General features: G+C 36.7%; 3 protein-coding genes and 2 pseudogenes across 4 annotated transcripts; 3 read left to right on the top strand and 2 right to left on the bottom strand.

Annotated features, from left to right (window-relative positions):
• Positions 1-1,332: 1,332 nt before the first annotated feature.
• Positions 1,333-2,221, bottom strand: LOC110768817 (ethylene-responsive transcription factor 1A pseudogene; annotated as a pseudogene).
• Positions 2,222-7,406: 5,185 nt separating this feature from the next.
• Positions 7,407-8,322, top strand: LOC110768820 (ethylene-responsive transcription factor 2-like). The gene has a single exon (XM_021972679.2). The coding sequence runs from the start codon at positions 7,505-7,507 to the stop codon at positions 8,162-8,164; it is 660 nt and encodes a 219-aa protein (XP_021828371.1). The 5' UTR covers positions 7,407-7,504; the 3' UTR covers positions 8,165-8,322.
• Positions 8,323-16,606: 8,284 nt separating this feature from the next.
• Positions 16,607-17,568, top strand: LOC110768816 (ethylene-responsive transcription factor 1-like). The gene has a single exon (XM_088249217.1). The coding sequence runs from the start codon at positions 16,670-16,672 to the stop codon at positions 17,483-17,485; it is 816 nt and encodes a 271-aa protein (XP_088105343.1). The 5' UTR covers positions 16,607-16,669; the 3' UTR covers positions 17,486-17,568.
• Positions 17,569-19,516: 1,948 nt separating this feature from the next.
• Positions 19,517-19,963, top strand: LOC110768815 (non-specific lipid-transfer protein A-like). The gene has a single exon (XM_021972673.1). The coding sequence runs from the start codon at positions 19,517-19,519 to the stop codon at positions 19,961-19,963; it is 447 nt and encodes a 148-aa protein (XP_021828365.1).
• Positions 19,964-23,636: 3,673 nt separating this feature from the next.
• LOC110768811 (cell division cycle 20.2, cofactor of APC complex pseudogene) lies at positions 23,637-26,273 on the bottom strand (annotated as a pseudogene). The gene is made up of 2 exons (XR_015833906.1): positions 25,941-26,273; positions 23,637-25,839 (listed from the first exon to the last, which is right to left on the bottom strand). The product of XR_015833906.1 is annotated as a cell division cycle 20.2, cofactor of APC complex pseudogene (transcript).
• Positions 26,274-27,436: the final 1,163 nt, after the last annotated feature.

Raw genomic sequence — 27,436 nt, 5'->3', positions numbered from 1 at the left:
GGCTGTTGTGGCTCAAGTATGGGCGTTCTGTGGCTGAGCATCTTACTGTGGACAAGGAGATATTGCAATGCTGCTTAAGTCCCATGATATCCATGATGTGTTGTTTCATAATTCATTCTTCATGACAACCCTTTTTTACTTACATTAATATCGTCTCCATCTTGCAAATCACAGTTTGACACATGTAAAAATGTTTTATTAAAAATACAAAAAGTGAAAATTTTATTAAAATACAAAAAGAGAAAATTTTATGCGTACATGTGAAATAGCGATATATATATATATTCCTTTTTTTTCCCACTAGCAGTATTTGTGCATTATATATATATACCAAAATATGAAGAGTTCACGCGTGGTTGATAGTTTTCTTTTTCTATATAGTACAAACGAAACATGTTAATGCTTTGGCACGAAGAATTCATGTTGCTTTTATTTTGATTCATATGTATTATTACTTGTTTTTCTTCTCCTTGATTTAAGTTCATGAACTTTTGGTACATGCCACAGTGAGTTCTTGACGATGCAGTAAAAATTGCAAGTTATGTCCTTCCCATCCCCTAAAATTTACCTCCCCAATCATCTTAATTGTAATTTTTTTTCCTTACTTTCCCATATATATATATATATATATATATCCGTGTCTCTTTATTCTCTTTATTTTTTTTTATAATTCATCTTTTTTCTGGTAGAAGAATTAGGGCCGGCCTTGAGGGTGGGCGGGAAGGGCCATGGTCATGGGAGGGCCCTAAATTTTTTTTAAATATTATATATATTTACTGGTGTCGAACTTAAAAAAAAAACTCACAATGAAATTAAATGAGGAAACACGATTCCTCTTCCTATTAGAAACCCCAACACGCTTCCTTTTTTCCCACACAGCAACGCCTATTCCTAGTTTCTCCATGGAAGAACATGCTATGTATTGCATCCACCGAGCACTTAATCCACAACCATATTATTCTCTGTTTTCACAATCTCTCTTCAATCCATCCATTATTTTTAGTTTCTCTCATCCCTCTTTTCTCATATTGTAATCCTAAGAATCAATCTCTCACTAAGTCGATCCTTCCAAATTTGCTACATAGCTTCCAAATTTGTATCTCATGTTTAAATATTTGAAACATATATCTCAATTACCTTCATATCAAAACCTGCAAATCAACCCTGTGGAATCCTATTTTGACTAATATGCCTTCAAAGTCGAGTTAATTACTTATTGATTGAAAAACGAGCCTAAAAAATAATTTTAATTTTTCATATTTTAGCCATCTCAGAAAGATAACATAGAGAACTTCAATGAAAAATTTAAAGATGGAGAAGACACAACCGAAGTGGCCCGTTTAGGTTAATTAGTCGAAATGAGGATGAACATTTTGCCCTTATGCTGCTTCCTGCTCAAGAACAAGATCAAGTGATGAGCCCTAAATTTCTTCCTTGTAAAAAGAAGGAAAAGAAAATACAACTCTAGCGATAATTTATTTGAAGTTATTTATAGTAATTAACCCCATTTTGCTCCATCTCAAGCTGCCAAGTGATTATCAACCCCACCCTTGCTTAGCTTTGGCTTGGGAGACCCATTATCCGATGAGGACGACGAAGAGGAGAGGTCAAGCGAGCGGCGCCGCTTAGGGGTCACTCGGACGGGCTCCACGTTACTCGAGCCAATCAAGTGAGGAAAATTCAGCTTGGCTTTACAGCCGCGCATCTTAAAAGCGGCTCGATCATAAGCCAGCCCCGCGTCCTCTGGCTTCTCATAAGTCCCAAGCCACACTCTCGCGCCGTTCTTTGCCGGATCCCTTATCTCCGCAGCGAACTTCCCCCACGGCCTCCTTCTCACACCTCTATAATGCCACTCCTCCCTTGGCGGGTGAACAGCACGCGCCGCCACTTTTTGTTCCTTCAATTCAATCTTGTCATCGGACACAACACATCCGACGTAATTTACGTCATTCAAAGCTCCAAGCAAGCCCTGCACGTCGTTGTCCACGTGTTCGGCTTTAAGAGACGACTCCCACCAATTCTCCATCGCGAAAAGAGGGAAAATCACCGGGACATTATTTCCGGTAAAACTCACTGCCTGAGGCTCCAAATCATCAAGAAGATGGTGGCGAATGGACTCAAGAAAAGCCAAGTCAGATTCTAGTTCTAGGGTTGTCTCTCCGTACATGTTTCTGCACTATAAACTAGTACACACGTAATTTTAAATTGAGTGGGTCGAAGTTTTGAGTTTCTTATGAACGATTTAAATGGAGAGAGTTTACTCGGAGGGCATCTGGTTTATATAAGCTTAATATGATATAGGATGCAGCTTCAAGTTTCATGGCAGTGCGTGCAATAATTAAGGGAATCCTGTGCCTTTTTAGTCACGTGCAGAAATTATCAGATACTTAATTTAATTAGCACTATATTAGTTTATAATTAACTAAATTAATCGAATTATCAGCAATTTAGAGTTTGAGAGCGTGGCATGTTGGAATCCAGGTGACGTTGCAGCCTAATAGGGTTAAGGCTCCACGTCACCAGCAACGGCTCATTGCTTGTCTTATTATAGGTTCGTGTTGCACACATGGGCATGGATCACAATTATCATATGTATTTATTTGGTCGGAGAATAATTATCATGTATTTATTTTTAAGGGTTATTCGCAGCAATGGTCCTTAAATTATACCCTAAGTTACACTTTGGTCACTCAACTCAAATATTAGTTGCAGAGGTCACTCAATTAAGTGTTTTGTTGCACCGTTAGTCCTACCGTCAAGTTTGTTACTTTTTCTGTTTAAAATGATGATGTGGCAAGTATCTCTCAGATTATTGATGGGCAAATGTGACTTTTCAGTTAAGATTATTTGTAGCAATGATCCCTCAACTATACTCGGAGTTACATTTTGGTCACTCAAGTATGTGTTGTGTTGCACAATTAGTCCCTACCGTTAGAGAGACTTGACGGTAGGACTAACGGTGCAACAAAACACCTAATTGAGTGACCTCTGCAACTAATATTTGAGTTGAGTGACCAAATTGTAACTTGGGATATAGTTGAGGGACCATTGTTGCGAATAATCCTATTTTTAAATATAAAATCTTGTTGTAGTTGAGATTAAGATGGGTGATCGATTTTCTTACTCTCTTTCTTTTACTCTTATCATCGTGGATTTATATATATTTTTTTCTTTTTTCTTGTTGTATACTAAAAAGCAAAAATAGGGTAGAGCGGCGATTATGTGAGGATGTGAAGAAATGTCCCTCGTTGAAAGTTAAGAAATCTTGTAAGGGTTTATAAAGAGTTGGGTCATTCCTTCCATTGCAAATTAGTTTGAAAATGTGTAAAACCCAACGATAACACATAGGAGTTGGGCCACTTGCTCGTTAATGAGATTAAAAACATGATTTACATTTTTGCAACAAAACCTTCCTTTGAAAAATGGGTGAGAATTCTTGCATGTTCTGACGTGCATTACTTAGACTTTTTATTTGAGTTTGTATTACGGATTCAAAGAATGCCAATAAGATTTGCCATTTATAGTTATCTTAGAAGTTTGCTTTACGTAGAATGCTTAATATCACAAAACATCCCTAACATTTACGAAACTATCAGATTGCATCCTTATTGTTTTTTTGTGTCATTTGTGATCTCAAGAGGGATTCAAAATAGCCATTACTATTTCTAAATAAAACAAGGTTTACTCTATGAAACACGTGGTTTCCTCGTTAAAGCCATTTCAAATGCACAGAGAACCAGATGCCCACTTGTTTCAACTTTCCATTTTCAAAGTCCACAACTGGGACATTTTTACTTTTGTTTTATTCATTTTAGGGTTTCATAATTGTTATTATATTATAAAATGCATGTGCAATGTTAAAAGAAACAATAATGTTTTATTTATTTATTTTAGGGTTTAATATTTATAGCATATGATACACATGGTGTATTTTTATTATTCCTTCTTCAGATACTTAATTCTTTATTCTCCCTCATCTACGTGTTAGAAGAATTATGTCAGCCAATACGCGATATAATTCAGTGGTTGAAGAAAACGTTTTGAAAGCTTCGAGTTAAACTACTCTTTCCTTTCCCATCGTGTAAGCTATGCTGATTTATGGCATGCATGGTTAACAAGTTTAAGTTAAACTTAATTAATTATTGTACACAACTTAGTTAGCTGAGTTTAATCTACTTTAAACTAATTTAAACTACGGAAAGGGAGATTTAAAATCGGGTGCAAAGTGGAGAACACATCCGCTCTAACCAACTTGATTAAGCCCATACCTACTCTCAACTTTGATTTCCAATAATGTAAAAAATTGGGTGAAGATTATTCTTGATAAGGAAAGGTACAAATGTTATTAAAACCACATGATCAAAAGAACTAGTCAAATGTTATCAAGATCCTCAGTGTTGACCAGTCCAACCGAAATTAGTTGACCACCAAAGTCTTCTTATCTGCTGCCTCTTGAGACTACTTAAACGTGCATTTGATATTAATTAACTGCAAAATTTCGTGTTAAAACAAGCAACTGAACATACGATAATTTTGGAGGCATGCATGCTTTCTCCTCTGCGCACTAACCTTTTTCAGACAAAGAAAAAGAAAAGAAAATACAATTCCGATGATCTAAGCCCTAAATGGTTTTCAAAGAAACCAATTAACTTAAAAAAATTATGATAAAATAAGAGTGCTGTTATTTCCACCCTCATGTTCTATTTTCCCACTCACCTTATCTTCAAAACTTTAAAGACAAACTTACCCCTTTGTAAATTAACTTCTCTATCCCTTAGGTGGGTGGAAATATTTGTTTAGTTATTTTCTTTTCGCTTACATTTGTGTGAATTCAAATGTTCCAATTCAAACCTGTCTTTTCATGTGTCAATTCAACCCTGTAGGGTATGTGTGATCATTATACCAATTAACAATCACTATATAGCAACTAGCTATTTTTCTTTATTTGATTGAAGGAAGTCTCAAATTTGAATCTTGTGGATAAGAGGACGATATATATTTGTGATGAGTTTGATATTTAGTTGTAGTCAATGCTGGACCCAAAGAGGCGCAAGGAGGTGCAATTGCACCTCCCCTAGCCGGAAAACGCTTTAGAGTTGCCGAATATTGCCCATTTGCTTTGGCTTGGAGGTGCCAACCAAGGTATTAAATGTCGATATTATCGACGATATTATCCCGATAATATCATATTTTTGGGGGGCCGATATTTTCCCAACAAACCATAGTGTTATAGTCAATATATCGATATTTTTATCGATATTATCCCGATTATATCGGGGACGATAATATCAACATTTTTATGAATGATTTGGGCAATATATCGCGATATTATCGATAATATCCCAATAATATCGCGATACGAAACCCAAAAATATTTATATACATGGTTTTTGTGAAAACCATTTTACTCCTTCAAATGATTTTGCTTATGGACAACGTCAACCAATCTCAGATCCATATGGGTGACATATTAACAATTACATGCGAAACTATTTTGGGGATATATCATTTGATGACTACTCTTTACAATATACTTACTCTACACATAGAGATGATGAAGATAGTGAAAATTTTGAACCTCATATGAACTCTATGTGGTACTAAGTCACTCATGTATCTTACCATGCAATGTATAAAGTGTAAAATATTGTAGTAATTCATTATATATAAATGATTATGGTGTGTTTAATCTTCTTTCATTAATTACTACATATTTTCTACACTTACAGTGTTTGCCAGCTCGCTATATAATCAACTTAAATCAGTTAAATCCATCATGCAATGCATTTCCTTCCAATTTTTTGTGATAAACTAATAGATAATTGACTAAATAAATATCCTGCAAAGTTTCAATAAAAATTTCCAAGTTTTTCTTACAATTTCCGTGGTTTTTATTCAATTTTTACCGATACCGATAATATCCCGATATTTCCATCGACATTTCCGTGTTTTTGGACTTCCGATATTTCCGATACCATCGATATTTTAGATCTTGTTTGAACAAATGACTGAGCAAGCGACCTTTCTTTCTCTTCTTGGATGGGTTGCTACGCGCAGCGCGTGCATGTGCATCCCCTTTTGTTTTTAGATCCTAGCCAAAACAACGTCATTTTGGACGAGGTCTAAAAACAACTAAAGCAGCTTTACCTTATACGCAGAAGAGTCATGAAAGATACCATGCCAAAGTTGAAATTAAGTGATGCGTTCAAACTATAACTCTTGAAGAAGACTAATAATTTGATTTAAATTCCCATTAAAGAAAAGCATTGAAGAAGCTTGGCGTGGGCGTGGCCTTGAAGGAGGAGGCTCTTGCTGCTTCAGACTTCAACTTTGAATGTATTTTTTCTTCGCATGTTTTTTTTAATAATGTCTTTTTTTATTAATTTTTTTTATTTGGCTTTCTCTGTATTAGTATGATCAGTAATAAACTCGAGAAGGAAGAGGTTGCACAGCGCACAACTTGCGAGGTATGATCAATTATGATTTATTTGTTTAATTGATAATTTGATTTTGATTTTGATTTTGATTAGATTATTTGATGATTTAATATGAATTTTGATAATTATTGTATAAATTGGCATGAATTTTGTTCATATATTAATTGATATGTAGACATAGTCAATTAGTTATAGACCTAAATTTTACTTTTTAAATATTACCCCTTCCCTAAAAAATTCATGAATCCCTCAGTGGTTGTAGCTAACCCACATGTGTATTGGCTCATGATAAAACTATCTTGGTAAATATTCTATGGTTTGTAATAGTCAATTAAATCTTTGAAGACCACATAGGCTACATGTGCTTTCATATTGCTGTGTAAACTCGAGCAGGTTCTCAATGTTTTATTATAATTTCTTTCCATTTATGTCCCATATGATCATGTTAGCGGGTAAAATTCCTTGATCTCGAACAAGTAATCCCGTTGTTAAACCAAATTTAAGCATAAACACATGAGAATGTGAACAAATGAGATTGCTAATTATATCTCTCTATTTTGAACAAAAATGAAGCAATGAGATTTATTAATACAAAAGTATTCTAATTAAGGCACGTGATTATAAACCATTTCTCCATTTGAGTAATTTTTGAGTGTTCCCGGTACACCACGTGGTTGGTGTACCATCCAATAGACGGAAGACATATGAAATATGTCCAATGCAGTCCGCCACATGTCATAAGAAGAAATGCAATAAGTTGAATAATAATTCTACATATTCTATGTTTATTGGATGGTACAGCAGACGCGTGGTGTACTTGGAACATTTAAAAATTTCTCCATTTGAGTCCATTTCTAGGACCACGGAAATTTCATAGAAGCAACGAAAGTATACAGTGAAGCAAGTTTTGTTGCTTCTTTTGAACACCGACACATATGAATATATATATATACACACACAAAGGCATAGAAAACCTCAACCGTACACAATCACTGATCTTTGACATATTTACAAGAATTTGGAAAGCCTAAGCTAAGCTTTGTCCCCTCCCCCGAAAAAAACGGAAAATGTTAGGAGATGAAAAAAGTAGCTTGGATTCTGATTTTTCCCTGTTGGAGACCATTCACCAACATCTTCTTGATGATAATTATTTCCATGAAACTTTCATGGCAAGTCTTTTCCCAAATATCCCACCAGCAGTGGAGGATTTGGGAAAACTTAGCTTAATGGTTCCTGGTGGTGAGTCTTCTGAGTCTTCCTCATGGAGTCCGCCCAACAAAAACGGCGTCGCTGAGCCAGCTCCCGCTATGTGGGCCGAGACAACTGAGATCAAAGATCATGTCCAGCCAAAGCTTGCGGCGCGTGAAACCCACTGTCCTCCGAGAGGGAGGCAGAATTACCGGGGAGTGCGGCAGAGGCCTTGGGGGAAGTACGCAGCGGAGATTAGGGATCCGGCTAAAAACGGCGCCAGGATGTGGCTCGGGACCTACGAAACGGCTGAGGATGCGGCTTTCGCTTATGATCGAGCCGCCTTCAAGATACGCGGCTCGAAGGCTCTTCTGAATTTTCCTCACCTCATTGGCTCAGCTGATGATGTATGCGACCGGACCAGAGTGAATTCCACGCGCCGCTATCGAGAGTGTTGTGATTCATTGGTATCTTCGTCGGATGGTGGCTCACCGAAACGTAGGAGGAGTAGTGGAGTTGGGTCGGTTGGCTCAAGCTGAGTCGAGTAATTAGCCGAGTGTTCTCAGACCACCTGAATTGTTGATAACTAAAGTTTTTCTTTCCTTTTCTTTTTCTGTTGGACGCATTAATGAAAACCCAATAATGTCTTGTTTTATGGTTATAAATAAATAAATAAAAGCTTGATAATGTTGGTGTATTGTTGTGTTCGAATTTGAGTTGAGTATTAGAAAATCCTAACTCGATTATCTGTTTAACTTTTATAGCTACTAGCTATTTTTCTTTATTTAATTGAAGAAAGTCTTAAGCTTGAATCTTGTGGATAAGAGGATGATATATATTTGTGATGAGTTCGATATTTAGTTGTAGTCAACGGCGGACCCAAAGAGACAGAAGGAGGTGTAGCTGCACCTTCCCTTGTCGGAAAATGCTTTAGAGTTGTCGGATATTGCCCATTTGCTATGGCTTGGAGGTGCCCACAACTTGTTTGAACAAATGACTGAGCAAGCGACCTTTCTTTCTCTTCTTGGATGGGCTGTTACGCGTAGCGCGTGCATGTGCATCTCCTTTTATTTTTTTTAAATCCTGGCCAAAACGACGTCATTTTGAACGAGGTCTTTAAAAAAAACAACAAACAACTAAAGCAGCTTTACTGTATACGCAGAGGAGTATTGAAAGATGCCATGCTAAAGTTGAAATTAAGTGATGCGTTCAAACTCTAACTCTCGAAGAAGACTAATTTGATTTAAATTCCCATTAAAGAGAAGCCTTGAAGAAGTCTGGCGTGGGCGTGGCCTTGAAAAGGAGGAGGCTCTTGCTGCTTCAGACTTCAACTTCGAATGTATTTTTTTTCTTTATGTTTTTTTATTAATAATATGTCTTTTTTTCTTTGGCTTTCTATGTATTAGTATGATCAGTAACATACTCGAGAAGGAAGAAGTTGCGCAGCGCACAATTTTGCGAGTTATGATTAATTATGATTTATTTGTTTAATTGATAATTTGATTTTCATTTTGATTAGATTAATTGATGATTTAATATGAATTTTGATAATTATTGTATAAATTCACATGAATTTTGTTCATATTAGATATACAATATAGACTATAGTCAATTAATTATAGGCCTAAGGGTATTTGATTATCTTTTTTTTCAGTCTTACTTTTTAAATATTGCCACGTCCTTAAAAATTCTTGAATCCATTAGTGGTCGTAGCTAACTCACATGTGGTGATGTAACTTTGTTAGTGTGTATTGGCTCATTATAAAACTATCTTGGTAAACATTCTATGGTTTGTAAAAGTCAATTAAATCTTTGAAGACAAAATAGGCTACATGTTCTTTCATATTGCTGTGTAAACTCGAGCAGGTTCTCAATGTTTTATTATAATTTCTTTCCATCTATGTACCATCAGGGACGGATCCAGGAATTTTCCTTCCAGGGGTCAACGTCCCGACGGCTACTTGATATTGATTTCGGAGCTGAGGTACATTCATCTGATCAATGTACCTTGAAAGCATGGGAAATTGAGTTGCAAAGACTTGCCTAGTTTCTAGCTTTACTGAAATTGTAAACAAAAAGAGACGAGAAAAATTAGACAAGGAGGAGATTTTAGAACGCAATAAACTGATAAACCTAGAAACAAGATCAATTTTTGGAACCAAATGACATAGTTAAAACTTGAAAAAAGAACAGAGCCCAATAATTCATCAAATATATTGTTCTAGCCATTAGAACAAAAAATGGCAGAAAGGTCATCAAATTTAAACAGATTTTAAACAAAACAATACTAGAAAAGACAAATCAATGATTCAGACAATTAATTTAATGAAATGAACTTTAAATTTGAACAAAAACAGAGCCCCAAAAAACCATGTTTATGCCAGAATATTGGCAAAGTACAGTGATTATTCAATTTCCAAATTTCTACATTTCTAAAACCCAGCTAAAAAGATTATAACTTGAAAACAAATTCCCAAGATACGTTTACAATTAATACCCAAATCTGGGAGCTGAAACTGATATGGGGAGGGGAGGTATTGGGCTCTCTGTGTTAAACAGAGTCTGCGCCTTTTTTTTTTTTTTTTTTTTTTCAAAACGTGAGACAAAACGATGTGGTTTTGTCCTTTTAAAAATAAAAATAAAAACATTAGTAGAACGACGTCGTTTTGACGTCGAGGTTAAAAAAAAAAGAAGGGGAAACGCGCAAGCAGCGCTGCGCGCAAGATCTCTGCGCGCTGGAGAAGCAGATTGTGGCTCTTTGGGGACTTTCATCAAACACTTTGCAGGGGTCAATTTTCTCCCCTTCCATGGCAGATTTCAGAGGTTGCAGGGGTCACTTGACCACCCTTGCTCCTCTGTAGATCCGTCCCTGTGTACCATATGATGATGACCAATCAACAAGGGATACCAGACGCGTCTGGTACATAGATGGAAAGAAATTATAAACCATCTCTAGGACTACGGAAATTTCATAGAAGCAACCAAAGTCCAGTGAAGCTATAATTTTACAATTATAACTTTGTCCCCTCCGCAGAAAAAAGGAAAATGTTAGGAGATGAAAAAAGTAGCCTTGGAATCTGATTTTGCTCTTTTGGAGACCATTCACCAACATCTTCTTGATGATAATTATTTCCATGGCACTCTCATGTCAAGTCTTTTCCCAAATATCCCACCAGCAGTGGAGGATTTGGGAAAACTTAGCATAGTGGTTCCCGGTGAGTCTTCTGAGTCTTCCTCATGGAATCCACCCAACCAAAAGACAACGGAGGTCATAGATAATGTCCAGCCAAAGATGGCGTAATGAGATTAATAGGTTTTATATTTAGAAAAAAACCCTCAGGATTAATAAGTTTCTTCCATGTGCATTTGCTCCCCTCATTATAGACATATATAGATAGTTCAACCAGGTACATTTAATGTCACGAGAACTCTGAATATACTAGATATGCATATGACCCCAAAATAACCGAATTAAAATTGACCATTGAGACAAAGGGGAATAAGCTTAAGTATTTTACCTTTTTTTTAAATTTATCAATAGCGTAATGAGATTCAAACTTAACACTTTTTTCAAGGTAATGAGGTTTGAACTTAAGACTTTAATTTATCAATATTATTTGAACTTAAGAACTTAAGACTTTCTACTTACCCGTAGTCTCTCTTCACACCTTTTTGCTTTTCTGGATTCGAGTCCTAATATATGTGTAGTGTGTGTGAATTTAGTATACTATCGCCCCTCTCAATAGAAAATATCATGTTGATTTTAACTTTTATCCCACCGTGCACACACATGCATGTACATTGTACCGTTTGTTAATTGGTAATTCGAATTGAAACAGATAAGCCCCTGCATATTAAAAACTTGACACTCAATCTCATTATTATCTCTAACCAAAGTGGTGGATCATCACTAAAAACGCTTTTGAAAGCAAAGTAACAACTTTAATTGAAGAATACATGTCTTTTCTTAGAGAGGCACCTCCCCTTACATTAATTAATGTCAATAAGAATATAATAATTTGAGGTGTTTTTTGTGTGTTTGCGTTACGTATATTATCTTAATAATTCTCTAACGAGCTAAATTGCAAGAGTGGTGCACTTTTGAGTTCGATTTATCTTTTTTTTATTTATTGAAATTATTTGGAAATTGCTGTAAGACTTATTATATTTTGTTAATAAAAATATAAGGTGCTGATTTATTTAGTTAATATTCATTTTGTTTTGTCACTGTTGATATTCTCTTTTGATGACATGATTTTGTTGGGGTGACGACTGACCACTGTCGCCTAATATGCCTAATTTATATTCTCCAGATCAGCAGCCCGCAGTTGTTAACACGTACGACGTCAGCTTTGTTTAATAAAAAAGATTTCTCATTTTATCGTCGACAATATATGTGTTTTTTGGGCTAACATCACTGAGACGAAGGTATATTCTCAATCCTTTATATTACATTTTTACCTAGCATTATGTACAAACTGGCAGGCATATATTGGCATCAGTTTTACTCATCATAGATGACGTGGACTAAAGAGCCATCGCACGAACCAAATTGCCCTTGGATAAGGGTGGAGAAGATGAAGATCATGGAGTAGGATTTATTTCCAAGGTAATGATCAATGTGGGCTTCGCTTGAGCCCACACAACGGAAAGCCTCTTATATTTTGGAGCTTCTATATTATTTGAACTCAAATTTATAATTATAACATAGAAGAAACAAATAATATGTAATTTACATAACAACTTTATAAAATGCATCAAAATTATCACTTAAATATCACTTGTCTTATATTTTTAGATTCAAAAGTATCAATTAACTTTACATATGAAGAGGTACTTAGGTGGAAGGTGTAAATTTAAAACTTACTTAGACAACTTACCACAACAATAACCAAACAATCCTGGACACAATAAGAAGACAATGCACAAAATTAATCCAGATCAACAAATCAACACCTGCAAATCTAGAAGAGTTCTAATGACAACCTACGCACTCAGCATATTTTGGTATATCTAATGCACTCAGCAAATCTAGAAGAGTTCTAATGACACCGTCAGTCTAGGCATCCCCTGTGCTAACAATAACTAAAGTGTAGAGTGTGTGAACATCCATTGAATCAAAATGGAAATACTCAGCATATTATGAGTAGTCAACAAGCAAGAATAGTACACCATAAAATGGTTACCCAGAAACCCACCTCTTGGAAAAACTAGGGGTCATCATTTGACCAGACAATCCACTAAGCTGAAGAGATTCTTATAGAGATAAAAAGTACAAGCTCAATGATCCTAGATGTATTTAGGAAAGCTACACCTTTATGTGCAATCTTCTTCTCCAAGCTAGTTGAGCTAGAAGCTAGTCCAGTCCTTCATGTAAGTGGCAGCTAGTCCATCAGCTCCTTCACTCCATGGCACTGATGACTCAACTCCAGATCGAACAGACATAATGAAATATAGATTCTAAGATGAAATGACCAATTCCTTCAAGAAACCATACTCTTGAAGAAAGCAACCAAGAATGTGATCTAGACTTAAGAAGATGACTAGTCAACACAAACCCAAATGCAGATTTTAAAAACCATTTTCAAAATCTCACAAGGAAAAACCTTAGAGAATGCAAAGTGAAAGTTTTACTCTAAAAATTTCTCACTAGGTGAAGTAGATTTCGAAAATAAAAGCATATTTCAAAACTATTTGAAAATCACATTTGAAAACTCAAACCTCACCCAATTGCAAATGCAGAGAACAAGAAAAAGACCACTCTATCTCTAAAAATGTAGACCTCACTAATCAAAGAGAAAAATGTAGAGCCAAAAAATCACGCTCTCAAAAACCTCTCTCGGTAAAAGTGACGGCCACCAAAACCTTTTGTTGCTCTTTTACCCAAAATGGGTAGGTTAAAAAAAGAAGACTTAGCAGCTAATAGTTGGAGCAAGAATAACACAAAAATTCATAAGGACTCCAACTGGTAATACGTGAGAAGTCAAATGAGCTAGCAGTTCACATGTTACTCAAAAGATGACTAGTCATACACATACAGGTTGACTAGTGATACCGTAATGTTGTCTAATGTAATGCAATGCATGATTTAGCTTGAATGATTTTGATTGAGCTGAGCCATGACAAGGTTGATCTCTATTGTTGTAATCATCTTGAGTACAGACTTCAACTAGCCTAAATTACTTGAGCTTGTTTGATTACATATAAGATTACAAGTTTGTCAAGGAAAGCTAAAAACCTTAGCTAAACAAAACCTAACAACATATAATCAAGTTGACAATTGCCTTGAGTCCTTGCAATTTCCGCGTTGGTGTTGAATATATCATTCTCTTGTATTTTATTTCTTAATTTATTCAACTGGGTTAATGAAGCTATAAGTTTAAAAAATAATTGGGCCTTTATTGAGTTTCCTATTTTTGATTTTGAATTGTATCATTGGGCAAGGTTTTTTTTTTACAATACTTGGACCTAACATAAACATAATACTGATATATTTTTTATTTATTTTAAAATAATTAAAAATATAGATATGTATATATATGGGTTTATACAAATTGGGGTCCCTCTCAATTTGGGGGCCCTAGGAGGTTGCCTTGCCTGCTTGTTCTTAGGGCCTCTTCTAGGCCTTGCAAGGCTTTACGTTAGACAAAGGCCCACGAGCAAGCCAGCCCAGCACGAGCCCAAACACCTATACGAGCTTAGTTTCGGCTAGATAAGGCCTAAAACATTAACCCAAATTTTGGAGATTTTCCTAATAACTGCAACTACAATAATTTAGGATGCTCACCCACTTTGGGTAAATATCTCACACGTCCAAAGTTTAACAGCTAAATGACTTGACATGTACATCAATAGTTCATCACACCCCAATTAATTAGTGCCAAACACGTAGCCTCCTACGGTGATAAATTAGTTGCCAAAGAGCCAGGGGCGGAGCCACATGCAGGCCTGCCATGGCCATGGCCCCCCCCAAACTCCATGAAAACCCCATTATTTCTTAAGCATCAACTACAATATTAGTTAAAATATAACTCTATACAATCTTGCATTTATATATAGTACTGGCCCCCCTACAGATTAGCTTCTAGCTCCGCCACTGCAAAGAGCTAAATATAAACAAACATCCACCTCTTTGAGAAGGTAACTATTCGATCAATTAAGAAATCCTATTTTTCTACAGCCAAATTAGTTTAGGCATCAGAGACTCTTTGACTACTCTGCACTGTTGTGCTCAAAGACTGATGATCGTCTTCTTTCATAGTTTCAGGGAGCAAAAGTCTTTTCAGAAGACTAACGAATTCATTCCCCGCAATAAATGCTTCCCTTCTTATCGTTGGAGGATATTCTAAGTTCTCTCTCCAACAATAAAAAAAAATTTACTAACCAACATTTGGTATGGCCAAAGGTATATATGCATATTGCTTCGGAACAACACAGTTTTGTTGCATTATATAGAGCATCAACTCAACAAATTAATATCAATTTTTTTAGGATTAAAAGGTCAGGCAAGATACAAATACAATCGGACAGTTTGCTAGAATCCCATGATTCTCAATCTTGATATTTTGATTGTTATTAATTTTAGTTTTGATTGGACTATAATTGTAAACGGAATAAGCATAATGTGCGGTTGGCCTGTCTTTCAAGTCCCCTGCCAACTTCTTACAAGTTTTTGTAAAATCAATGAAAAAGATTCGATCTCGGCTTATGCATAGGTGGACTCAGGGATATTGAATTACAACTGGCATTAAATTAGGGTTGGAGACCGCATTAAACGTGTGTTAGAGATTTCCTTTAGATTCATAATCTATTGTGTACATTTTTCTAGAGATTTTTTGCCAAGTTATTTTCCTTTATCAGTTAGGTTCCAATATAAATAGACATTATTCTGGTACATGTGCGATTTATTTACAGATATATATTTTTTTAATCCATACCATGCTATAATCGTGGTGCTTTTAATCTACTATACCATTAAAACGATCGTGGTGCTTTTATGGGGTGGCACCAGGGACGGACCTTTAGTTTGGCAAACCCGGGCTATAGCCCAAGCGGCTTCTTTTTTCCAGCCAAAAAAATAAAATCCTAGCTCACCCAATTTAAATAACCTAACCTCATCTAGTTCTCCTAGTCATTAAAAAGAAGAGGGCTCACCCAATTTAAATAACCTAACCTCATCTAGTTGGGGTGTAGGGGATCACACATAGAACAACAAAAGAAAAAAAAGAGAAAAAAATAAAATAACTCACACACAGCCCACCCAATTTTAAACTAGGTCCGTCCCTGGGTGGCACGACAGTGTAAAAGTGAGCTAAACTCTTCCCCTTTCTAGCAAATGCACCTGAGTTTGATTCACGTATGAGACAATCTTGAGGCAACCCAATATAATATTCTCCTCTCCCCTTCCTTTGGGTATTTCTTAACTAGTACCTATTACCTAACGAAATAATTAGCTACTTTTGTTTTGATACTCCAATTATTTTTAATTAACTAAGCGATAAGTTTTGTTCTTTAGCTAGGAAAAAAACACAGATGATGATGGATTTTAATCTTTCTTATCTCAAGCAATATATATTAGAGATGTTATTGGACTATTACTATTACATGGTTCATGCACTCATGCTACCACCAACCAACATTGAGAGAGAATAATTCAGGGTGACCTGTGCCCTATTGCAACTTGCCACTATCGGCCATTTTGGCCTCTTGTGATCACTGATTTCGGAGTCTATAAACAAATAGGTAAACTGAGCCACTGGCCAATAGATTAATCTATCCCTGGGTTTTAATATTTATTTAATTCATAAATAATTTTTTTAAGCATGTAATGCATGTGACTAAAGTAATCCCCAGATCAATGAAGTTTCATGGCAATGACAGCACTACTGTGAATAAAATAACAAATATATGCATAGCCCACGTATAAATACACACAACACACACAGGGCCTGAACCACAACAGCTACATCAACCCTCCTAAGCCATTCGAATCTAGTTTTACAAGAGCTTAAGATTCAAAAACCCAAGAACAGTTTCATCCAAAAATGTTTGGAGAGATTAGTTTGGAGTCTGATTTTGCTCTCTTGGAGTCTATTCGGCAACACCTTCTCGACGATAATTTCGATAACGTTTTGGAAGAATCGTCGCCGACGGGTTCAGGCAACCCTCCTCCTATGTTTTGCCGGAGTTTCAGTTTCAGTGCCCTTTTCTCGGAGGAGAGTTGGAGCGACATGCCGCTGAATGTGGACGACAATAACGACGTGGTAGTTTACAGTGGTTCCACAGACAGCGGATGGAGTCCATCATCAGATCACAGTCACATTGATGTTGTTGAGACCACACCCGTGAAACCGGAGCCTCAGGAGGTGGTTTTGGAAGGGATAGAGGTGGCGCGTGAGACTCACGCGCCGTCATCGGGCAGGCACTTTCGAGGAGTGAGGAGGAGGCCGTGGGGGAAGTATGCGGCTGAGATTAGGGATCCTAAGAAGAACGGGGCAAGAGTGTGGCTTGGGACTTATGAGATGGCTGAGGATGCGGCATTGGCTTACGACAAAGCCGCTTTTAAGATGCGCGGCTCCAAAGCCAAGCTGAACTTCCCTCACCTTATTGGTTCGGAGGGATGCGAGCCGGTTAGAGTAACCCCAAAGCGGCGGGCACCGGAATCTTCCTCTTCGTCTGCCTCTTCAGACAGCGGGTCGCCAAGGCCAAAAAGGAGAAATACCGGAGTTAGCTCGGTGGCTGGAGCAGAGTCGGGTAGCGAAAGCCTAGTAGAGATGGTCGGGATGAGCCAGCTAGCTGTTGTTGATCAATGGCTAAATGATCTCAACACTGCAGTGTTCCCCATGTCACATGAATTATAACCAATTAATATTTTTTATTGGATTTTTTAGACATGGAGATTCCCAATCCCAAGTGTAAAGCGTTGGGCTTTTAAAAAAAATATAATTCCACCCTTGGTTAAGTACATGATCATTATGGACCCTTTTTTCATTGGCAATTTGTTATGAGTTTTGTTTCATAAGATAGAAGAAAAAGAGAGCTCAACTTGCCGCTATTCGGTTTCACGTTTTTCTGTGAAGACGAAATTTATCGTATAATACTTAGCAAGCAACATCCGATCCTACAAAGCAATCTAAAGCCAACATTAAAAAGTAGATATCAATGTCATCGGTTTTCAAAGTTGATATGCAAAATGATTTCTTCCAGATAAATTATTTGTTAGCTAGCTAAGTTGACTTTGTCTTACTTATTCTATTTCAAATTATAGAAGTTTTATGATGATCCGTTTGAAAGTGATTCTGAATGAGTCAATAATTACCTTTTTTGAAGAAGTACATGGGTAGTGTTTTTTCCTATAGTTACTTAAAATCATTAAAAATGATTATATAAAGACGCACGTGAGAGGTGTATATATCCCAAGAAGTGACAGAATAACTCCCAAACGAATTTGGTAGATTTTCGTCATCATTGGCAATGCAAAAGTATCCTGGCTAGTCGCTAGATCAAGTTCCAATGATCAATTGCAATTGTGTCTATAATTTTAGCTGGAATATTAAAAGGAAATTCCAATGCAAAAGTATTTGTAATTTTATATTTATTCAATTTCCAATATTATGAGTTACATAATTACACTACTCTATTGAGAAAAGTGGAGAGAAAAAGAAAATATTCCAGTTTAAATCATTTTGTTCTATAACCTTGGGCATCTTCATCAAAACATTATATATATATATATAAATTTAAGTAATATTTCTAGAAATGTTACTTTAGCTAATCTTTTTAATTATTAAAATATATATTATTAGTGTATTTATATGCTTATTAAAATATATAAGTTTGGCCTTGGAGTGGTAGAGTGCGGTAGGTTAGGTATAAGATAGGTCACATGAAGAAATTTTATAAGGCCTTGAATCTTGTTTTTTTCTGATTTGAATCTTGATGTGGCAAAAGCTTATCTGAAGGGAGAATATCTCCTGTAATTAATCACAGATTCAAATGAAGGCTCATAAAACTTTTATTTTATTTTCTGTTTTATATATGCCTCTGTCTATAATGTAGGGCTGACAATGCCATTGACATTTGATTATTATTGTTTTTGTTTAATTCCCAAATTTTGATTGAGATAGTTTTTCCTCAGCGATCGTATATATGGTACATGAAATTAGCAACTTAGCATGCATGTATGTATGTGCCCGTATTCTCTAAGACCAAAGCGTTATGTTATGTGTCACATGTTTTAATGTAACTAACACGATGTTGATAATTTTTAGTTGTACTTTTTACTTTTTGTTAATAGATAAGGGAAATCCGAACTTGACACTGTCAAATTAGGGCAGATAATGTCATTCGAGCCGACTGCACATTCTAACTGATTTGTTTTTTTTTTTAAACCGAGAGCAAGTGATATTTCATTCAACTCAACAGCACTGAAGTCATATGCAAGTGAGATTCTAACTAATTTGTTAAGGTGGCTATGAGTTGATTGTACATAGCGCATCAAAGAATTGGAATTCTGTCCATACTTTGTTGTTCCATTTGCAAAAGCAAAAGCAAAATTACTAATCTTAGATAGTATTGATCAGTGCGTACTTGCTTCTTTTCCTTTCTGTTCTTCTCATTTGTCATCTTTTTCGGACTGCCTATAGCCATTGTTAACTATAAGTTGAGGGTGGTTTTGGATCCAAACAAAATTTTATTGAAAATCCTGAATTGAAGAGATCAAGTGAGGCCACCAAATTGTAAAGCCTGCAAAGGCCTAACTGAAATCAGCCCAAAGCTTCTCTTCTTTGGTCTTTGTTATCCCAGTGACATTAGAGGGCATATAAAGAGGCCAAAATTCCACAACTCTTTTTGTTTAGGCCATGGATACTAAACTGTTATATATACAAACAATGTTAAGTGTGAACAATCCATCCCCAAAGCACAAGCACAAGCACAAAAACACAATCTCACTATCAAGATTTTCACTTAGATTTCAAAATACCAAGAAAAAAATCATGAAGGGAATTGTGATAGCAATGTTGGTTGTGCTAGCCCTGGCTCACCCAATGGTGCAGCAAGGAGAGGCAGTCAATTGCGGCCAAGTCAACTTGAATTTAGCCCCTTGTGTTACCTACCTGACCTCCGGGGGCGTACCCCCAGAGGCATGCTACAAAGGGGTGGAAAACATCAAGGCAATCACGCAAACCACTGCAGATAGGCAGCAGGCTTGTGAATGTTTCAAGGCGGCCGGCAATCACTTCCCTAATGTTAAGGAAGATGCAGCTACTACTCTGCCTGGCAAGTGTGGAATTGCGTCGAACATCCCTATCTCAAAGAGCATCAACTGCCAGAAGTGACTGTCACATTTTAAAGAATTGCTCTAGCTAATGCTAAGTGGGGAAATTTTTTTGCATATTGGCATGAAATTTATGTTTTTTTTTTATCTTTCCCCTAATTAATTTATGAATTTTGCTACATATAAAAAATATTGCTAACTTGTCTTGTTTCTCTTGGACCAGTATCAACTAAGATGGAGGTGAACATGAGCGCAGGAAATAAAGCAAGGGATAGAGTTGAGGGTTATATGATCATGTCATTGTATGATCATTCCTTGTCTTAATAAAATATTTGTATGATTTTCGGTTGAAATAATAATGATTTTTTATGATTTAAGTGAGCCACTTAAATAAAAGACAATTTTCTTGGTACTTTTCTTTTCCTTCAATGCATATGAAAAAAAAAATTCAGAATAGATTTCAGTAATGCGCAAGCAGAGTCTTGATGATGATGGTGTTTGCCAATAACATCTTGTTTCAAATCAAAACCAAGCAATGGATCATGCACAGATTAAAACTGAGGCTCATAATAATCACTTTTTATATTTGGAAAACGAAAGATAAGCTTCAATTGGATCAAAAAAAGTTACAAACATGACAATTGCAACATCAATAAACATCCTTTACGTCAATTGAAACTTCATAAACAAAGTCCACTCTTTGGACTTGGTGGTGGTGCATTGAAGCCAGAACTGAGGTCTCCGTGGCCTACTAGTGTCTCGGAGGAGGTAGAGGCAGGCTGCAGAATCAGAGTGATGGAGGAGGGAGGGAGACACATCACTCTTACAAATAGGGCACTCTGGATGAGCGAGGGAGAAGATCTGCAACCAATTTTGGAAACAAATCGCACAAAACAAATGGCCACATGAATTCATCGCCGGCTCTCTTGCCATTCTCAGGCACAAATTGCAGTCAAAATAGGATGGTGAAGAAATTGATGGGCCAGAGTCGCTCTTTGGGCTGTTGATCTCATCAAGTTCATGGCTTTCTCCCTCATCATCATCATCCCGAGATGGGGTGGAATTGGAACCACAAACTGAATGAAAAGCACAGCTGCCTTCCGTGGAAGAAGAGGCCTTACAAGGACTGCAAGGCTTAATTTCAGAACAAGACAAGGCAACAGGTTTATAACCATAGGCATATAATTCATCTTCATCCATGAGATCACATTCTTCTGGTTTTGGTTCTGCTTCTGCAAGGGTGGAACCAGGAATTTTTCAACGGGTGGGCTAGCTAAAGTTATTAGCTTAAAATTTAATTATTATTATTTTTTTGGTACTTATAATTTCTATAGTCTTTGTAGAAATAAAAGTAAACATTAAATCATATAAACCACGCTAGTTCATACCTCCATAAACTAATTTTCAATAAGTTTTAACATAAACCAAATAGGGTTGAACACCATAGTGGATTGAACATCTCAGGCTTTTTATCTAGATTGACCTTAGTTCCTTCATGCATTCATATCACTAGCCTCTCTGCACGCGCTTCCGCGCTTGCAAGAGGCATTTTAAAGAAAATTTTAAATTTATTTTACAATTAAAAAAGATAATGGGTAGTTATGTTCCATAAAAATAGGATATATTATCTCATTTTTCTTTTAATTTTAATTTTTTAATATGAAAAACTGTGAATTTACCATATTATCCTCATTCAATTAATAATTTCAATTCTTAATGTTTGCATTAACTAAGGGCATTTTTTGGTATTTTGAATGTTTCACTATTCTCTGTCTTTTGCTTTATATATATAGATACATGAAAAATTGTTTTATGTAAAAATATTGACTAAGTATGAAAAATGGGTTTTCAGAATAATCATTTTTTGAAGATAATTTTTGGCGGCTTTTATTCCTCACACATCAAATAAGAAAACTTGATTTTATGGGATTTTAGTATGAAGTATATATTGACTTAATGAGCCATCATTTGTAGCATAAATTGTATTTTGTACTAAAATCGATTTTTCATATTTTGATTTGGTGGGATTCTGAAGTGGAAAGCCTGAGGGTGCTTCATAACTCGCATCCTTGGCCTGCAGCTTTGAAACCCAGGCTTGATCATTTGTGGCGTACCTTCAATGTTGGAAGCCATAGATTCACGGCTGCCCAAAACGAATCAAACCCAGAATGCAAAAAAGAAATTGAACACCAACAAACAAGAAGTGGAATTTGGAACGAACCCGAAGGCCAAAAATTCAAGAAGAAATGGAAACTGAGAATAGAGTTGTGGGTTTCTAATTTCCTAAGGAGAGAGGTATATATATATAGGGTTTTGATTTCGCGGTCTGCAAGTTTTCAACCTGATTACCGTTGTAATTTTTGTTTTTTTGTACATAAATCCTTTTCGCTTTTTTTAAAATGTTTGACTTTAGAAAAACAAATATTATATTCGTTTATGAAGGACTTAACGCATTTTTTTTTTGAGATTTTCTATTTAAACCCCACACTTCTCTTAGTTCACCCCAATACTTAAATCATTAAACTGTAAATTTTATTATTATGTAAAAAGACAAAAAAGTCGTCCAACTTAATACTTGACCCTAGTACATCTATACACACACCCACACACCCCACCACTCTTCATATTAAGTTTTACAAAAATACAAACTCCTATTGTCAGAGACGTAGAACATTGACGAGCATGCCTCTTTAAAATCTGCGTGGGAGCTGATAGAAAGACTTGTTGATTGTTTGGCTGTAATGATCTTATTCTCTTCCCTTTGTTGATTGCTTGGTTGTTGATTGCTTTTTATTTTTATTTTTTTAATACCCGATGTTTTGGTAAAACTGTTCTCTTTCTCTAGAAAGTATTAAATTTTGAATTTGAGGTTCCATTTGTTTGTGTCTTTTTTCTCTAGAAACAGTAATATTATTGTCACTTCTGGAATTCCAGTATGCATCTAAAATCATAATCCTGCTGCTGCTACTTCAATAGTTGGGTTATTTTTCTTGTTGCTTTTCCACTCTGATAAAAGCTTCAACGTATTCTCCATTGGTGGCCGACCAGATGGCCTACTCCTAGTGCAAAGTGTCAATTTAATATTAGAACTATTTGGCAACATTCAATCATTAAATTGACACTTGTTTGCAGCAAATGAAACGTCAATATTAGAATCAATTTGTTCCCTAGGTATCACTGGTAATATTATCGTCACTTTTGGAATATCAGTATTGGGTAGCTTGAATTTTTCTTCATGTTATACTAAGGGTAGCTTGTGGGATTTAAATAGAAAATTTTTCTTATTTATTATTTTTTCAGCTTGGGGTGTATTTAAGGGTAGTTTGGGAAGATAGTGGGGTTTTCTTAGAAATTGTGAAAATTTAAATTAAAAGTTGGGGTGAACTTAGAACATGGGGTGAACTATGAGAAGTGTGAGGTTTAAATAGAAAATCTTTTTTTTTTTTTTTTTTCACACAAAGCTTAAATTCTCTCTTTTCCCTTCCTTAACTCATTTTTCTCTGTGAAAGTGTGGGATTGAAATTGATTATCCCCATTGTGAAGTGAGGGTCTCTTTTGATGATTGCACTTGCTCATGCTAAGTGGAAAGTTTAAGTGTGTACTATATTTACTGACCAAAATTACAAACATGATAATTGTATTCAACCTTGGAAGAGCTCACACAAGCTCACTAGCAAATACTGTTGATGAGAAACCTTATGGAGAGAGATTGAAAATTCAGGGAACACGCTACCAAAAAAAAAAGCAGGAAATGTTAAGGAAGAACATTAACAATGTCATTGCTGCTGCTAGTGAGCTAGTTTAATACAGCATGCTAGTACTGGGCAAATGCTAGTACTAATAAAGCTGCCTGCAGCACCAACAGCTCCACATTACTTGAATCTTCAAAAGCAAAGTCCCCCCTTGGGTCTCAGTGGCACATCGAAGAGAGAATCAAGGCCTCTGGCATACTGGTGTCGGCCTAATCGGAGTGATCAACGAGACAACCACAAGTAATATATGGGGGGCAAGAGTGTGATTCCAAAATTGGAATTTTTTTTGGCTGGGAAAAGAGATAAGTTCTAGCTTTATTGATGTCTATGATTTCAAGGATTTCTTGAAATCCATTACTACCTAAATAATAAAATGATTTCCTATTTCCCATCACTCTTTATACAGTGGAACTGAGAAAACTATTTTCCATCACTCTTCATAAAGGGGAATTGAGAAATAAAATGGCCGAAGATTGCTGCTCGTGTAAGCACTGCAACTGTTTGAGACTTTCGCTGAAGCTTTTCATTTCATCCCAACTTGCACTAGAAAGAATAGTGCTGATCAAAGTTCCAGTTCTGCGTCCCATACCTGATTGTAGTTTTTGGTCCATAGAATCTCCATCTGATGTAATTTCTCATGTTCTTGTTCAGCGGATACGATTCACATGGGCAAAAGGCTCTTTGGGAGCAGGTTTAACCTCCTCAGGGTCCCCAAAAACATTCCAGAAGTTCAGTGTTTCACCAGCTGCTGATGCTACTGTGCAACCATTTGGGCTCTGAGCCATATGAAGGACTCTAGACGTATGACCCGTGAGTTCTGCAATTCTAACCATTGATGGGTATTTCCAAAGAGTAAGCTGATTCCGAGTAAACCCATGTGAGCTAAGCAGTTCTCGTTCATTCATATTCCACAGCAAAGCACAGACCTGAGAGCCAGTGTCGACCGAGTTCAGGCATGCACCTGTGTGAGTGTTCCAGAACTTTATGCACCGATCATTCCCACCTCCACCAGAAGCTAGCAAATTTCTCTGGAAAGGACACCAAGCAAGGGCTTTTACAGCAGCTGTATGGTCTTCAAGCCTGTGAAGCCACTGTGATGGTGCCACTGATCTGTTGTCCCATATATGGAGCAGGTTATCATTTCCTCCACTTGCTAATTGCTGGCCTGAGGCCGACCACTTAAGCCCACAAACCTCTCGTTCATGTCCTCTGTATGTATTGACAATGTGCGATCTAATTCTTACATCATTGTTTACAATGCGGCCATCCATTCCTCCAGTAGTAAGAATGTGATTGTTCCATGCTAGTGAGCCTACTCGTGATCTGTGACAACCTCTCAAGGTTCTCAGATACTGCTTAGTAGTTGAATCCCATAGCTGTACTTCGGAATTATCCAGTCCAACGGCAATGTGACTTCCATCAACAGCCCAACTGACACTGGTAACAGGTCCCATTTCAACCTCAAATGTGACTGCTTCCGAAGTAGAATGATCAGTAGCATCCCACAAATAAACTGTGTCTGCAAGAGCTATTGCGATAACATTGGAGCTTCCCCAATCCAACAAATTCAGGTAATAATCATCAATAAGGTGAGGAGCATCCAGTGTTGTCTCTGGAGTTTGAGGAATGTGTCTCTGTGGCTTAGAGTTTGCCGTTTTATCCTGTGGCAAAGAAGAGAAGTTGCTCGGGAAGAGCTCTACAGGGGGAGGAGGCTTGTTCTTGAAAGCGAGGATTCTAGTGCGATTCATGTTCATAGCGTCTGCCAACTGCTTCCTATAGTCTTTTCCATATCTAGATGAGTTTTCCTTATCTTTCCTACCTTGAGTAAGCATGTAATGCGCAAAATCAAAATCCATTGCAGACCTATTTGGTATGAACCTGTCCAAATTTTCCCGAGAATTCCTTTTCTGAAGAAGCCGTTCTTCAAGAGGGCACCTATACCTCATTGTTATGTTAAGATGCGACAAGATAATATATATGTGAAAAATGAAAACAATAACAAAAAAGCAGAGAGAGAGAGAGAGGGACTAAAGATCAAATATCCTGCAAATATCCAACAAAACAATAAGCAAAAAATAAGAACTCCTGCAAATGGATCACTCAGTATGCAAAACCCATACAAAAAAGAAACAGAGAGAATATGAAAAACCCAGCAAGTAGATTAACGGGTGCACAAAATCAAAGCCTGCAAAGAAATCGTTAGGTTCAATTCAATAAACCCAAAAGTAAATTATATAAGAATACACAAAAAGAACGGAAATTGAATAGTGGGTTTTAATCTCTGACCGTTGGAAAACTAGGGTTTCCGGCAGCCGTTGAAGCCAAAGATGGAAGCCCGCCGAAAAACGAATCAAACCCAGAGAACGCCCAAAACGAATTCAGAGAACGACCAAACGAATTCAGAGAACGCAAGAGAATTGAAGCGCTAATCAAGACAAGAACGAAGTCGACGGCCACTGAGCGTAAATTGTAGAGTTTCTAATTTTTGTTAAGATCAGAGAGCGGATTGGGTTGGATGTGATTTCAAAATCGAGTCCTAAGTTTCGCGGTGACGACGACCGTATATATTTCGTCGAATACGCGTCGAATTAGCGTAAAATAAGCGTAGAATTAGCGTCGAATACGCGTCGAGTTAGCGTCGAAGGCGGATAAAAATGTTGCGCGAACGCCCAAACTGCTCTCATTATGTTATGATATTTATTCGTCTTAATAGAATATCTGATTGATTTGTTAAAAATAATGATTAATTATGATTTAAGAGGGCCACTTAATTAATAAATAAATAAATACATTTGTGTGATATTTAAGGAAAAATTAGGAAATTATTTAGTAAAATACAGAATGGGAAAAATACAAATCAAATACGTATGTGTTTTACTCTGCTAAATTTTGGCAAGATACAACTGAAAAGTTCGTCCATTATATAATTTATTTGTGCGAATGATTAGCGGGTAAGGATGGCAACGGGCCGGGTAGGGGCCGGGTATGACAATACCATCCCCGTCCCCGCTCTCCATCCCCGCCCCCATTCCCGAACCAATCCCCATTTAATAGGTTTCGGGGAATCCCCGTCCCCGTCCCCGTCGGGGGACTATCCCCCATACCCGGCCCGAATCCCCGATTTTTTTTGCATAAAAAATATTTATCATACATTTTAACATTAAGTTTCATATTAAATTATCATTCAACACATTCAAATTAACTATAAAGTTCAACTCAACTATTCAAAATCACATCAATATGAAAATCCAGAGAATATTAGGAAGAATTAGGAGAGGGAGGTTAACTTAGGGTTAAACATAAATATTATAATTATATATTTATTTATTTAAATATAAACATATATATTTTCGGGTCGGGTTCGGGGATGGGGACGCCAATACCATCCCCTCCCCATACCCGTCGGGGATTTTTCAAGTTCGAGGATCCCCGTACCCGATACCCGTTTGGCCCCGAAATCTCCCCCCGTTAGGGTCGGGTGCCATCCCTATTAGCGGGTCATCATGGGGAAAAATAACATCACGCTCCCTCTCTTCGTTGAAGGCATCCCAACTAACCTTGGGCATCTTCGGCATATGTCTATGTTCAGTGCTGAAAACCTAATGTGCATAAGAGGACCAAACGTAGTGCTTCAGGGAGTTAGTGGATGTGCCAACCAAAGTAAGGCCACCGCTGATGATAGAGATCATGTTGATCTAGCGTTGGTGAGGGTTTAGATAGCTTGAAGAAGATACCAATGTTTGGTATCGTGGCCATTGAATTGATGGAGTTGGTAGAAGACG

This window comes from Prunus avium, chromosome 2 (assembly GCF_965620075.1).
Source record: "Prunus avium chromosome 2, drPruAviu1.hap1.1, whole genome shotgun sequence".
NCBI lineage: Eukaryota > Viridiplantae > Streptophyta > Magnoliopsida > Rosales > Rosaceae > Prunus > Prunus avium.
This window is presented reverse-complemented; position numbering and strand designations above follow the sequence as displayed.